The 12500-nt window shown below is 38.5% G+C and overlaps 2 protein-coding genes across 5 annotated transcripts in view; both read left to right on the top strand.

Annotated features, from left to right (window-relative positions):
• LOC138041634 (ras-related and estrogen-regulated growth inhibitor-like) overlaps positions 1-6491 on the top strand; it is an 11253-nt gene extending 4762 nt beyond the window's left edge. The window contains exons 1-5 of one of the 3 annotated variants that reach the window (XM_068887388.1): positions 1073-1170; positions 2154-2292; positions 3416-3472; positions 3756-3829; positions 4793-6491. In XM_068887388.1, the coding sequence (XP_068743489.1) occupies positions 1168-1170; positions 2154-2292; positions 3416-3472; positions 3756-3829; positions 4793-5260 (741 nt within the window). In that variant the 5' untranslated portion in view covers positions 1073-1167 and the 3' untranslated portion in view covers positions 5261-6491. Of the gene's footprint in view, positions 1-1072; positions 1171-1734; positions 1993-2153; positions 2293-3415; positions 3473-3755; positions 3830-4792 lie in introns of those variants that run through there. The other 2 variants (XM_068887389.1, XM_068887387.1) reach the window with 2 other exon arrangements.
• Positions 6492-7328: 837 nt separating this feature from the next.
• The window catches only part of LOC138041633 (ras-related and estrogen-regulated growth inhibitor-like), a 10178-nt gene continuing 5006 nt past the window's right edge, over positions 7329-12500 (top strand). Inside the window, exons 1-2 of one of the 2 annotated variants that reach the window (XM_068887386.1) lie at positions 7329-7451; positions 11121-11268. In XM_068887386.1, coding sequence (XP_068743487.1) covers positions 7449-7451; positions 11121-11268 — 151 coding nt within the window. In that variant the 5' untranslated portion in view covers positions 7329-7448. Of the gene's footprint in view, positions 7452-9717; positions 9967-11120; positions 11269-12500 lie in introns of those variants that run through there. The other variant, XM_068887385.1, reaches the window with a different exon arrangement.

The raw sequence follows: 12500 nt of genomic DNA, 5'->3' as shown, positions 1-12500 counted from the left end.
GTGACTCATACTGGGGTATGTAGTTGGTTCTAAATGAAATTTGAGAACTTTATTATAAGCATGTACCCTAGTGTTCTTTACAAGCGTCTTTTACATTCAACTCCGGTAAGAAACGTTGGAACAGGTCAAAAGACAGTCAGTGAAACACTTTGTTTGAAATGCATAGACAGATTTTTTTTGCTATTGGCGCTGCGAAACTGCGGAAAAAATAACTTCTGAGCTATTCATTATCTTGACAGCTATTCCGACCATCAGTTCATTAAAAATTATGACTGAAAATACATCAAAATCTGATAAAGGAAACGTGCTGTACGGATAGTTGTCGCACAACCGGTCTTAAAATGGAATTTTATCTCTACAATCGAAGAGCCAAAAAGGGATACAAAGTCAACAATAAACAAGTAGCTTACAAATACAGCCAAATATCTTGGATGCTTTATATTTTTAACATAAAAGCAATCGAGGCAGCATGTCTTTGTAGCTTCTGAAAAATGACTGCTGAGTTTTTGTGTGCTTTTCCTTTCTCTGAGGCAAAAATCACGTTATAAGACAGCGAACAATACTTCTGTTTTATTTCGGAACTGTTAGAAAGGAGATAGGTGAACTGAACTGTACAAAGATACATTAAGGAATTACAAAATCAAAAGCACTAGGGTTTGGGTAAACAAAACCAAGGCGTTAACCGAGCTGTGCGTTCAATTGTTTGCAAAAGGAAAACTAATTTAATTAATTTAATAACACGTCATGGTGTTCTTACGTCATCCTAATTCTAGTCTTCGTGGCCAAATTTTGCGAGCTGAGCTCGCAAAACTTTATTGAGAGATCGATATCCGCTGAGAACGCGAAAACTTTGTTAACGCGATTAAGAGACAGTATAAAAACGTTTTTTTTTTTCAAACCTATAAATTTCAACTTCAAGTATGAAAAGAACTTCGCCTAAATTAAGTTCCGCTTCCGGTCAATTTCACGCGAGAATTGGGTCAAATATTGGTTTATCATCACCCAAAATTCATGACGTCAATTTTGCCGAGTTATTTGAATGCGAAGAAAACAAGTGTTGTTATTCATTCACGCCTTGAGTTCAAACTGAACGGAGTAAAAAAAAATTGGTCTTCGAAATCAACTCTAACTTGCAAGAGGAACGATTCACAAAACATACAGGTGAAAATGGTAAGATACTTCTTTGTCTACAAGTGTGTACTTGAATTGGTTTAAAGAAATGTACAGGTCTACGTTTTTCTCTCTTTCCGCCGTACACTTTATTTTGGTCAGGCTTATTTCCATTTAGGAATACAGAGGTTTAATATATATTTTTTAGTTTTTAACTGAATAGGAATAAATTGTGCCGAGCTATGTGAAATTTTCAACAATGGCAATTTTGTAATGGGTGTCATTTCGTCCCAAATCGGTTTAGAAAAGGCGAGTTTTACTAAACTTCTTGATGCATTGAGGATAAAATCACCAGAAATGTCAACTGCAGCAGAAGGGGAACAAGACAACCCTCCTTAATTATCTCTCAATTACATGGCATTTACAATTAGGTAATCAACATGAATACTTAGTTCGGGATTTTTTTCTCCAAAGGTATTTGGCTTCGAAAAACATAGACCGAAGAAATTAATGCTTCCGGTACATTCTATTTATCAGTCAGCAATCAATCTCAGTTTCTCGTCGGTGTTAGTTTCCGCTGGGCTTTAGCTATAACTTTGATGACGTGCTTGAACAAATGTTTATTGACTTTTCATTTAAGAACGAAATAAAAGGCGCATTCATTAGCTATTAAAGTCAGAGCTTCAAACGCAGATTAACAATTACGTTGTCACCTTTCATTTCAGTACGTAAAAGAGAGAAAATTCTCGGCTAATTGTAGTCACTAAAGTTTTAAAACCAGACGTTTTTGCTCACGTTTAATAGTGAATGTTTTATTTTTATTTAAATTTTCATAAGAGAGAGCTTTATTTATCTGAATTTCTCCCTGGATTGGTTTGATAAGTAAGAAATGAGATAGAAATATGCTGAGTTTCTTATTATAATTGCTGTAACATATCTGGTCACTCCGCCGACTGAGGGATCATCATCTAAAACAGTTTTCTTCGCTAACCCTTAACCTTAAAGGCTTCAATCTAAAACTTAAGCTTATCTTTCATTTTCAGGAGAGGTCAATGGATTGTTTGACTTTGCCAGCAAACTATGAAATACCAACCAAACCTCGAACCTTATCTGTAAACAGCAGCGCTAACATGAAGAGCATCCGATCAGTTGTCTTAGGAAAGGACGGAGTGGGAAAATCAGGTATGTTAAACAAAAACATTCCATTTCTCCCTTCCTTGTTTACCAAGGAATTAATATTTTATTGTAAACAAAGGATTCTAATTTTCATCTAAGAGGTCACTAAATCCCGTTGAGTTGCGTTCAGTCAATACTGAGTTATTTGTCACGTTTTTGGACAAAATGTTCCAAAATGTTTGCGTTTTTGGCTGTCGCCGGCTAAGGTTTCTACTTTGGATAATAAAAATAGTTATGGACCTAAAAATAATTGAGCGAGATAAGAGATTTACTTCCTCAAAAAACAACTCTGTTTTTAGAATAAAGAAATGAACTTTTCACGCAAACTGTGAATGACTTCGTCCTTGGTCTTGAAAATATCACGCAGGATAGAGTATGCACCGGAGAAAAAGGAATTTTCTTACAGCTCAGAGTTAAATTTATGGCGGCTCCGTAACTCTTCCTGCTATACCTGAAAGTCTTGACATTGAAAAATATCCCTAACCGATGAACAGAAATTCGATTGTAACACTGTACGGAATACGTGCCGATGCATTGCAGACATCGGCGTTACCAGAATCGTTTTAAAATTGTTGACTGAAAAGCTATTAATTGATTTGCACTTCTGCACCAATTGTCACACGGAATATTTTCACGTCCTCCTACACTGAAGCGCGCTTGGTGCTTCCTTTAAACAGGAATCAGTCACACACAGGTGAATAAACATCCATGCCAACATTCCACTAACCAAAAAACTCAGTATTCTTATACAAAAAGGCTTCATTTTATCAATACATCAATCAACTGACCATGTTATAAAATAATTATTACTTTTTTCTCCGAGACATTGACTGATAAAAAAGAAACATATTTCCAGTTCCCTCTTTTCTTTAAACACTAGAACCCAAACTATGGCGATGCTGTTAAATAATATAAGAATACAATTGGGGTACGCGAAGAAACATTTCTAGGAGAGGAGCATGGAACGCATGAAGTGAATCCACATCACGTACGTTTATTCCCGCAGGGTGAGACAAGCCTTCACGTACGCGCGAACTCCCGCATCCCAACAAGTTAGATCTCTTCAGTGTCAACATCATTGTATATCTTTTTTTCATTTGTCTTTGCGGCATTTTATTATCGTTTGCAGCGTTCACTGTCAGACTTCTGACGAAGCGTTTCATCGGGGAATACGACAGTTCATTAGGTAAGCAGTTCTAAAGACGCGCGAAAGGCATGCGCACCAGTCATTCTACACGCAACATGTGCTGTTTCAAGTTTCAACCAATGAGATGCAAGGGCAACTTTGCAATCTTTTTCCCGCCGCTTTTAAGAAACTTTCTTATAATTGCTTCGAATGATTGATCTTGGTTTTCACGAGGCTTAACTGCATGCAAAAAAGATCAAATTTGTTTCTTTTGTTGTTATAAGTTTGCAGCTGTTCTTCTTGTTTAGTGCTCATACTGTTTCATCAATCCGCTTTTTCTCAGAGGAAACGTATCGTCACCGCGTTGAAGTTGACGGTCAGAACATTCTCTTAGAAATCTTGGACACGGCAGGTCAAGTAAGTGCCAATTATTAGTTTCATCTTTTACGTATGTTTATAATTATATATTTTATTTTCTTATTTATTTCGTTTTTTACTTAATATTCATTAAGAGCAGTCAGAGCCGGCATAAGATTTTCAGCGAACGTACAATACTTATGCGCCGATCAAATCGAAACTTCAACATCCCCCCCGCCCCCGGGCAAACCCCGGTCATTTTACTATCTTCTGTGCCCGGGGAGTGGGGAGTTTGACCTTTGCCTGCGTGGGGAAGGGGAAATTGAACCGGAAGTGCCAGGTTTCAAATGATTTTTTTTTTCGGGCGCCAAAGTCGCTAACAGCTATAAAACACGTGTTTGGACGAGATGGAAGAGTTCAAAGGAAGAGATGTAGCATTTGTTAGCGGCTTACAAAAAAGGTCTTTATTAAAGACGGCAGTATCCGACGACGTTTGTTCTTTAGTAGGGTATGACAGACAAATCAGACGATAGGCTCGGGCCTTTGAACACCATTTTGGCCCGAGGGGGCAGGAATTTGAATGATACAATCTTCAAAAGTTCAAATGCCCGGGCTTTGCCCGAGGGGGGGGGGGGGGTGTTGAAGTTTCGAGTTGATTGGCGCATTAGAATGCTGAAAGCGGTTGCATAAGAACCTGAAGTCCTGTCGTTCACTTCCTCACGAAGCAGCTGCAACATAGATATCTGACCACAACCATAAATTTGTACTGACTATACGGGGCATAGGGGATCCTGACATTTAGCACGGGTCATGAAGTCACTCCGCGGAAGGAGTCCGGAAGAAATAGCGGGGATTGTGAGCAAGAGCAAAAATCCCACAATAAAATAGCAAAAGAAGAGCAGGGGCGGATCTTCTTTTTTTTTCCTTAAAACTTAACACAAGAAGAGGAACGATATGTGGAGCAAATTTAGGAGATGGCGTTAAGGAAAGAACGGGACTCAATACTGTCTTTTCCACTTTCAGAATTCTGTGGAGAAAATAGACGCTTGTTCAAGAGGAGATGTAGCAGATGTTTATTACGTTCTCTACTCCAACACGGATCGCTCTTCCTTCAAAGAAGCTGTCCTTATCGTAAAATATCTCGTGGAAACACGGAATGTGTCCAAGACATCTATTTTTTTAATAGCTACTAAGAAGGACCTAAAATATCAACAAGATGTTACAGAATACGAGGGGAGATTACTAGCTATGGAGTTGGGTTGCGAATTTTACATCATTTCGAGCTCTGAAGGCTATGACGGGACCCAGGACGTGCTCAGAGGTTCATTGAGAGTGATTACGAACCATAAACACTCCAAGGAGAACAGCGGCTCAAAATCGCCCCTCATGAGGCGAGTCAAAAATGGACTGAGAAGCAAGTCGCATTCTCCCGTTCCAAGTCCATCATATCAACAAATCCTTGATGCAAGAGATAGGACAGCTACACTTTGAGTAGAAGAACTTTTAATTAGATTAGGCAGTAAACAGGAGCAGGCCACGCCTAGTTTGTTTGGAGGAAACTCGCCTTCTCATGACATCGCTCTTGCTTAGTAAATTATACGAGTGGAAAGTTTTCTCGTGAGTGGAGTCACTGGAGATTTAAGACCTGGAATGGTTCATTTTTGACGTTTCTTTTAAGACATGGGAAAGGAAATCTGTAATTTTTCTGATTTTTTGTCTACCAAGCCCTTTAGCCCCCTAGTCACGAGAGAGTGCTTTCCTTTCCAGGGACTTCACTTTGAGTGCGCGCTGATTGGCCAAAACGAGTGGTTGCACAGTGTGATTGGCGTCCCTCTTTTTCGAACGCCCGCAATAGTGGGCTGTCAGCGGTCATAAAAACAAGGTGACACACGCTAACACCAACCCGGTGTGGCCAACACATCACGCATGCGCACAACCATTTCACCCGGTCATGCCCATGTCAGCGGTCATGCCCATTTCAGTCACGCAGGGTTAAACAGTCTAGTGGCTACCCATAGTTGGTAGCGAGAGCAACTCTTCAACGAAAAGTCTACATCCTCGCACGCTCTCCTATTTTCTATCAAAATTCACTCTAAATTCGCTTATAACTCGCATGATTACATGGGTCTGTTTGGACAAAAAGTAATTATTTCTAAGCTTAAGCACCAGGAGAAAGTAAGGGTCACGTGGAGAGAACCGCTTAGCGATATTTCAGTAAGACATTTTGTGGATATTTTAAATTAAATGAAATACAAGCCGAACGATCACAGAAATTTAAAGAGACGTCCCCTTTGGGGCTCTACCACAAAATGCCACCCCAATGGGTGCTTTTTGAAACACGCCTTCCTCTTTGTCTCTTTATCAAGAGTTCAAGCAAGAACAACGGAAGCGTCAACGAAAACGTTACTCCTAAATATAACTCAGTAACGCTAGAACACGTGTTTCGCGATTATTCCTGGTTGGGTACGAACGATTTTAAAGTAAAGAAAGAAAGAAATGTTTCATTCCTGTATGCTCGCGTTGTCTTCAAACGTAAAATTTGTGATTTCAGGGTTTTTTTTTTTGTGGAATTCGGCACAGAAATACACAGAAATGCGTCCCGTACATGCAGTATGATTATCAAGTTTTCCTTGTTTAACCAATGTTATTACAGTAGTCCACTATTACGCCATTTTACCATATTTGGTCAAGATAATGCGCAAAATAAATATGGGTTATTGACCAAGCTTTTCGGTCAAGATGGCTGGATATTGGCCAAGTTCTTTTTTTGCGTGTTTATGGACCGAGACGAAGTCGAGGTCCATAAACACGCAAAAAAACAGAACGAGGCCAATATCCAGCCATCTTGACCGAACAAGCTTGGTCAATAAAGGATTTATTATATGGGATAAAACACCAAAAAATGATCTTTGATTTTGCGGGACCAAGCGAGAAATCCCAAGCGGGCAAGATAGCTCCATCTTGCCCGCTCGGGTAGCCAATCACAGCGTGCGATTTGGTTCATCTTGCCCGCTCACGGAGCTAGTCATATAATTAGAGACGGTAATGCACTGTATTGTCCCGGTTTGACCGGAAGTTTTTCAATGAAAGTAGTTGTTTTCAACACGATGCAAAGCCTGAGAATTAAGCTTGTCGTCGCTTTTAACTCGTCATTTCGTTTATCCCATCAAATAAAGGACATTTGGCTGGCTTTTCGTGCTGTTTACATCGTTCACACGCGCTCTAAAGGACAGATGACCACAGATGATGCTTTTTTTTCAACACTCTTACCAAATAAAATTAAAGCAAAATAACACCTTTTTGGAAGTGAAATAATAATTCTCTTATTCGATGGTTGTAAAATAAATATTCGCGGACATTTTGTTCATTGCTTGTATCATTCCTCGCCCCTGCGGGGCTTGGAAAATGACGCAACTCGCAAAATATCCGCGCGTATTATATGTTAAGCCATCGAATAAGATGTATGTATTCGTGTTTTCTGGCTTTGCGTTGCCGTAGCCACCGTCTCTGCTTAAATTTCCTTTCGCTGGCACGGAAGGAAAAAGAATATGATCACATCATTCATCTCGTGACATTTTCGTCATCGCCTCAACGATGCACTTCTTTACACTGTTAAAAACCGCTTTATCTCATTTTAAGAAATACACTAGAACAGAATAGCTACAAGTTTCCTCGACAAATGGTGAGTCAGATAAATAACTTAATTATAATTATTTGTTGCTTATTTTGAGCACTTTAGCATGAATACAGAATACTTTGGTTATAAGCAGCGTAACCATGATTCCTCGCCTTGGTCTTTGTTTGTTCTAAGCAATTTACGTTGACTTCTTTTAATCTGTAATATTAATATTCCACATTAAGAAAAACTAAGAGTAAAACAAGTTAGCCAATCACGGTAGACACACATTCAAAGGAGTCAATTGTAACACAAACAAATGCCAGTAGCAGGACGAAAAGTGTGGGAAAAGGCGAGGGAGGATTTATCTTTCATTGGCTTTGCTCGAGCAACAATCGCTGTCGTGCAAAGCCGAAGTAAACGAAAATTTATTTTCGGAAAAGCCACGAGAATTGATCCAATTTACTTTCGTGATTTCTCCTTGAAAAATATTTCCAAAGATATCTTGATAACCTCCTTTAACTTTAAAGAACAGATAGCTGAGATATTAATTTTAAAAAGTCCATTAAAGGTAATTCTATTTATCAAAACAACAAATCGAACATCTCCAGATCGATGTTTATTAAACAGCCTATCTATTGACGGATCTCTCTTTTAGATTTGTCAAAGGAAATTGTTTAAGAGAGCGAGTTTCAAGAAATGACAAAATGAACCAGACTAAAGTACTCTATACTTTCGAAAATACATCACTTGCTTTTGAGAGCTATCAGTTTCCGAGATCACACACACCATCAATAGGCTAGATGCCGATGAATAGTTCCAGTTTTTTACTAAAAATACTAATTTTAGATTGATCTTTTTTTTGCTTGTCACGGTGTGGACGTTTGATACGATTCCATTGCGATAAGAATGCCTTATGGTTGGGTTGACTTCCTCTGTTATTAGCTTATATGTGATCTGATATTCAAAATCAAATGATTGGTTTCAGACAACACTGAATTCTTTGATTTTTTTTTCCGTCGTTAAAAGCTTAATCAATAGTTGAATGCAGCATTTGTTATCTGCCCGAGGTTTGCAGTCTTTCCTTTTGCAGGTGCAATTATTTTACTCGACATTTTTTCTCTCCAGTAATCCGTCATACACGTGGTAGGGTTTTAACGACAACGTGGGCCGATCCGATGAACATGCAATTCCGCTGGATCGTTCAGTTTTTATCTAAGCTTTATAAGACCTTTGGTATCAATTCATTTAAATGGTAGTTTTCCCAGTAGCGTTGAAAATCATAAAGAGATTTATGATTGCTCAAAGTTATAGTTCGAAGTGACTCTTTTCGTCGAAGTAGCCGTTATTATGTATGACCAAGCTATGAGGACATTTTCACCTGGCCATCCGATAATCTCCTATATTTTCTTGATTAAATGAGGTCGATTTGTTTATATGACCGCAACTTTATCAGTGTCAAACAGTCAAATATCTTCCTTTCGTCTGGAGAAAAAAACCGTTTCGACTTTGTGCAAGATTTTTTTACGTTTTTTTGGTTTTTTTAAGGGAAAGCAATGCCTGTGAAAATATATGATGTAAAGGGAAAAAAGATGCCACAAAAAATCCTGCAAAAAAACGACGTGCATCTTCTTATTGTCCTGACATTTGTAACGAAGGATTACCTTGGCATTGTTAGTAATAATCTTTTTGTCTGCTGGTCTTTAATCCAGTGAATTGGAATTAGCGAATGAGGAGTGGTCAGGGGTCAACAATGTTGTAATCTTTAATTTCACCGACTACAAGCACAAGAGAGGCGCAACATGAAAGAACAGTACTAGTGTTGAAAGCAGTCAATTTCAAGTCTGTAGCGGTCTCCGATGAAACTAAAATAACAATTTTAACTAGCCAGTAACCAAAATCATCTCAAAGATAGCTCTTGGAAATTTGAAGGATTCAGGAAAGGAAGTGTATCATTCTACGAACTAAAAACTCCCGAGCTATTGCGTTAGATTACTTCTTACCACACTGAAATTAATCTTTCACAGGAACCATCGACAATTGCAAGAACCGGGAACTTTCCGCTGTTTGCTTTGTAAATAATTTTTTAAAGGGCCGGATATAGGCTCCAATACAGTTTGATTTCTTTCCATTAGAATGTCAAGCTAAAAAAAGGGCCGATTTGACCTTCTGCCCCAAGTATCAATAACAATCAAGAGCACACATCGTGCTGTATAAAATAAGATAAACCTGGGCACTGAACACCACTGCTTGTCAGTTAAGCATGTTCAAGCTTCAAGCTTAGGGTTATTTGCGATAGGTAGTGAATGTCCGGCAGTTCTCCAACAAAAATATAGTTGTCATTGACGATTTCAGGCACAACAAAAAAAGCAAAGACGTTTCCGTGACAGTTTTATATATGGTTTGTCTTGAATTTGAACGTATTTGGTTCGTTGCATCGAAATACCACGATCTTTGAGTCAGTCCAGAAAATTCCGGATTAGGAAAAAAAGGAAGATTGCTTGTGTTTTCTGTGTTTTGAGCTGTTTCAATAGCATCACGTGACGCGATGGAAAAGTTTGAAGCGTTTAACAGGCGAATGGTAAGTTACTTTCACGAATACGTTAGGAACAATTTAAATTTTACGGATCTTAAATTCATTTGTAATTACCCAACCCATTAACTTTACCAAAGAAATTTATAATCGGCCTTTACTGAATCGAAATTTTAGGAATTTTGAGATCATTGAAAGAGTTGTAATATATCGGTGTATGATTTCTGCGGTTTATTTTTTACCATTACCAGCTTCAATTTCGAAGGAAGGAAGTGTTCGGCAACGACCCAACAGGATGAAGCACGCTATTTTCCTAATTACACCAAAGAGCTGTCTCGAAAGGATTGAATTTAACACTGAATCAAAGTCAGACCTCATTGTCTGCAAGAAACTGCTCGTTTTCCGACTATAGAAATTCGCCGCTACACTGAATGCGGAACATGGAATAAAAGCAGTCTGAATCATAAGGCTGGAAAATGTGAGGAAAACAGCTGTGCTATTAACAGCTCTGCGTGCGAATAAAATCGAGTCACTACCCCCAAAAGGTTACGTCCACTGACCCTGTAATGACATAGTAAGCTTCCCTATAAATAAGCGATCTTTTCTGCCATTCTTGAAGCCATATAGAATGCTTACTTGCAGAGCTACGAAATTGTTTTATCAACTTTGAACTGTTTTTAGAGCTCAGCGAATTGTTTTAAAAGCGAAAGGTTTCCAGTTTAAACAATTTAAGTGCTTCCATTAATTATACACCAAGCTCCTGTCAGAAATGTGTCCCCGGTGTGTTTGTGTTGATAATGGCTTAATAAGTCAGGAAAAGTTGTCTCCGATCAAGACATCTAACCTCAAGAGGTTTAACCAATGCAAGATTGATGCGACATAAATATTGAGGGTTACATTTAAATGCTTGAAAGTCACCAAGGCCTCAAGAGAAGTAAACTTCATAGACAATAAAATCTTACTGTACGGTTTTCATGTCTGGTAACTGTTCGAAATAACTTCGCCAAGACCGCTGAGGATCTTGTTTGTGTATGGGGCTTGAAACCTGGAAATGTGCTGAAAAAAACCAACTGTCTCGAAAGGAAAAAATACAACGGAAAAGGGGAAAACAAAACTATGAGAAATATCAGATTCTCCAATATGCCAGCGAGAATCCCCCTGTAAAGTATATGTTTTAAAGGTTTTCCTCCCTTATTTATTAGTCTTTTCCTCAAGACAATGTTGGCAGAGTGTTTCAACGACGACCGCGCCAAGTTTCGGCAAGATCAGGATCCAACAATGATATTGAAGAAGAAGGAAGTAAGATTGTCAGAGCAGCAGTCCTCGGAAAAGATGGCGTCGGAAAGACAGGTGAGAGCGGATGAAAGAGAATTGTCAAATATTGTCAAATATTGCCCCAATCGTATCAGCGAAATATTGGCAGAATCATTAAGGCACAACATTATTTTATTTCTCCCCATTTCTCTTTCTCTTTGTTTCAAATTTCAAATCGTTCCCCTGGATTTAGTAAATGAAACGAACTCGGCTTAATTAATAGCAGCTAGGAGGAGAAGAAGATAATGAAAATGAATTTCCATTTATTCATTTCAAATTGTGTCATAGAAATAAATAACTTAAAGGGGGCATCTGGACTAAACAACTAAATTAAAGACGATTTAAGATAATTAAATTACAAAACAATTACTGATTACTCCCGCCAGAAAGACTTGCTCCTATAATCGAATTTTCGGCCTCTTAAAACGCCAGGCCAAGCATTGTAAGACAATTAAGGCAAACGGAAATGCTATAATGGGGATAGCAAAGGAAAGCGATGTAAATATGTACTGCGATGTAAATATGTGTCGCCGATTATCTTCTACTTAGGATAAGAATTCCTTCTTTCCCCCTGTTCTCAGAGGGCTGTTTACCTAAGACATCTACTATGGCACTATAGCGCTATACGGTAACCAAAACAATATCATCTACTATTAGAGCTACAAATTACGCAAAGACAACTTGAATCTCCTGGAAAACAAAACGCAGCTCAGTTAACAGTTATGGAATAAAGCGCTGTGTTACGGCACTACGACACATACGCAATGCGTGCCTATTTTTTTCAAAGTAGACGATAACAATTAAGATTCGCGTAATTTGGCAAAATTGGCCGAAAATACGGGATAAAATTGAGCGCGAAAAATGTCGCAATTGGTTTTGATTTGTTGTTCTTCGTTGAAAAAGTGGTGAGAGGTTTTTAAAGCCGACACTTTGCGAAGCAATTCAAACCCATGGCACTGAGGCAAGAAATTACTTGGAGAGAAATCCGCTACATTACTCAAATTACACGATTTCCTTTTTCGTCGACTTATTACAGTCATCAGCCGGACGTGACGTTAGTCACTCGTCTCTTTGATGATCAGATCGTTTGAAAATCCTTCCGGAAAAACAAGTTGAATGGTCCGACCCGAAAGCATGCCCCAAGTTAAAATAATAATTATAATTACATTTCGACAGGCTTACTCTAACACGACTAATACTGGCTGAGACGCTTCAATAAATCTGCAAACATTGTCTTATCACCTATTTTTATTTTGTTTTATTTATTT

The sequence above is a fragment of the Montipora capricornis genome, chromosome 3 (assembly GCF_036669925.1).
Source record: "Montipora capricornis isolate CH-2021 chromosome 3, ASM3666992v2, whole genome shotgun sequence".
In the NCBI taxonomy this organism is placed as follows: domain Eukaryota; kingdom Metazoa; phylum Cnidaria; class Anthozoa; order Scleractinia; family Acroporidae; genus Montipora; species Montipora capricornis.
This window is presented reverse-complemented; position numbering and strand designations above follow the sequence as displayed.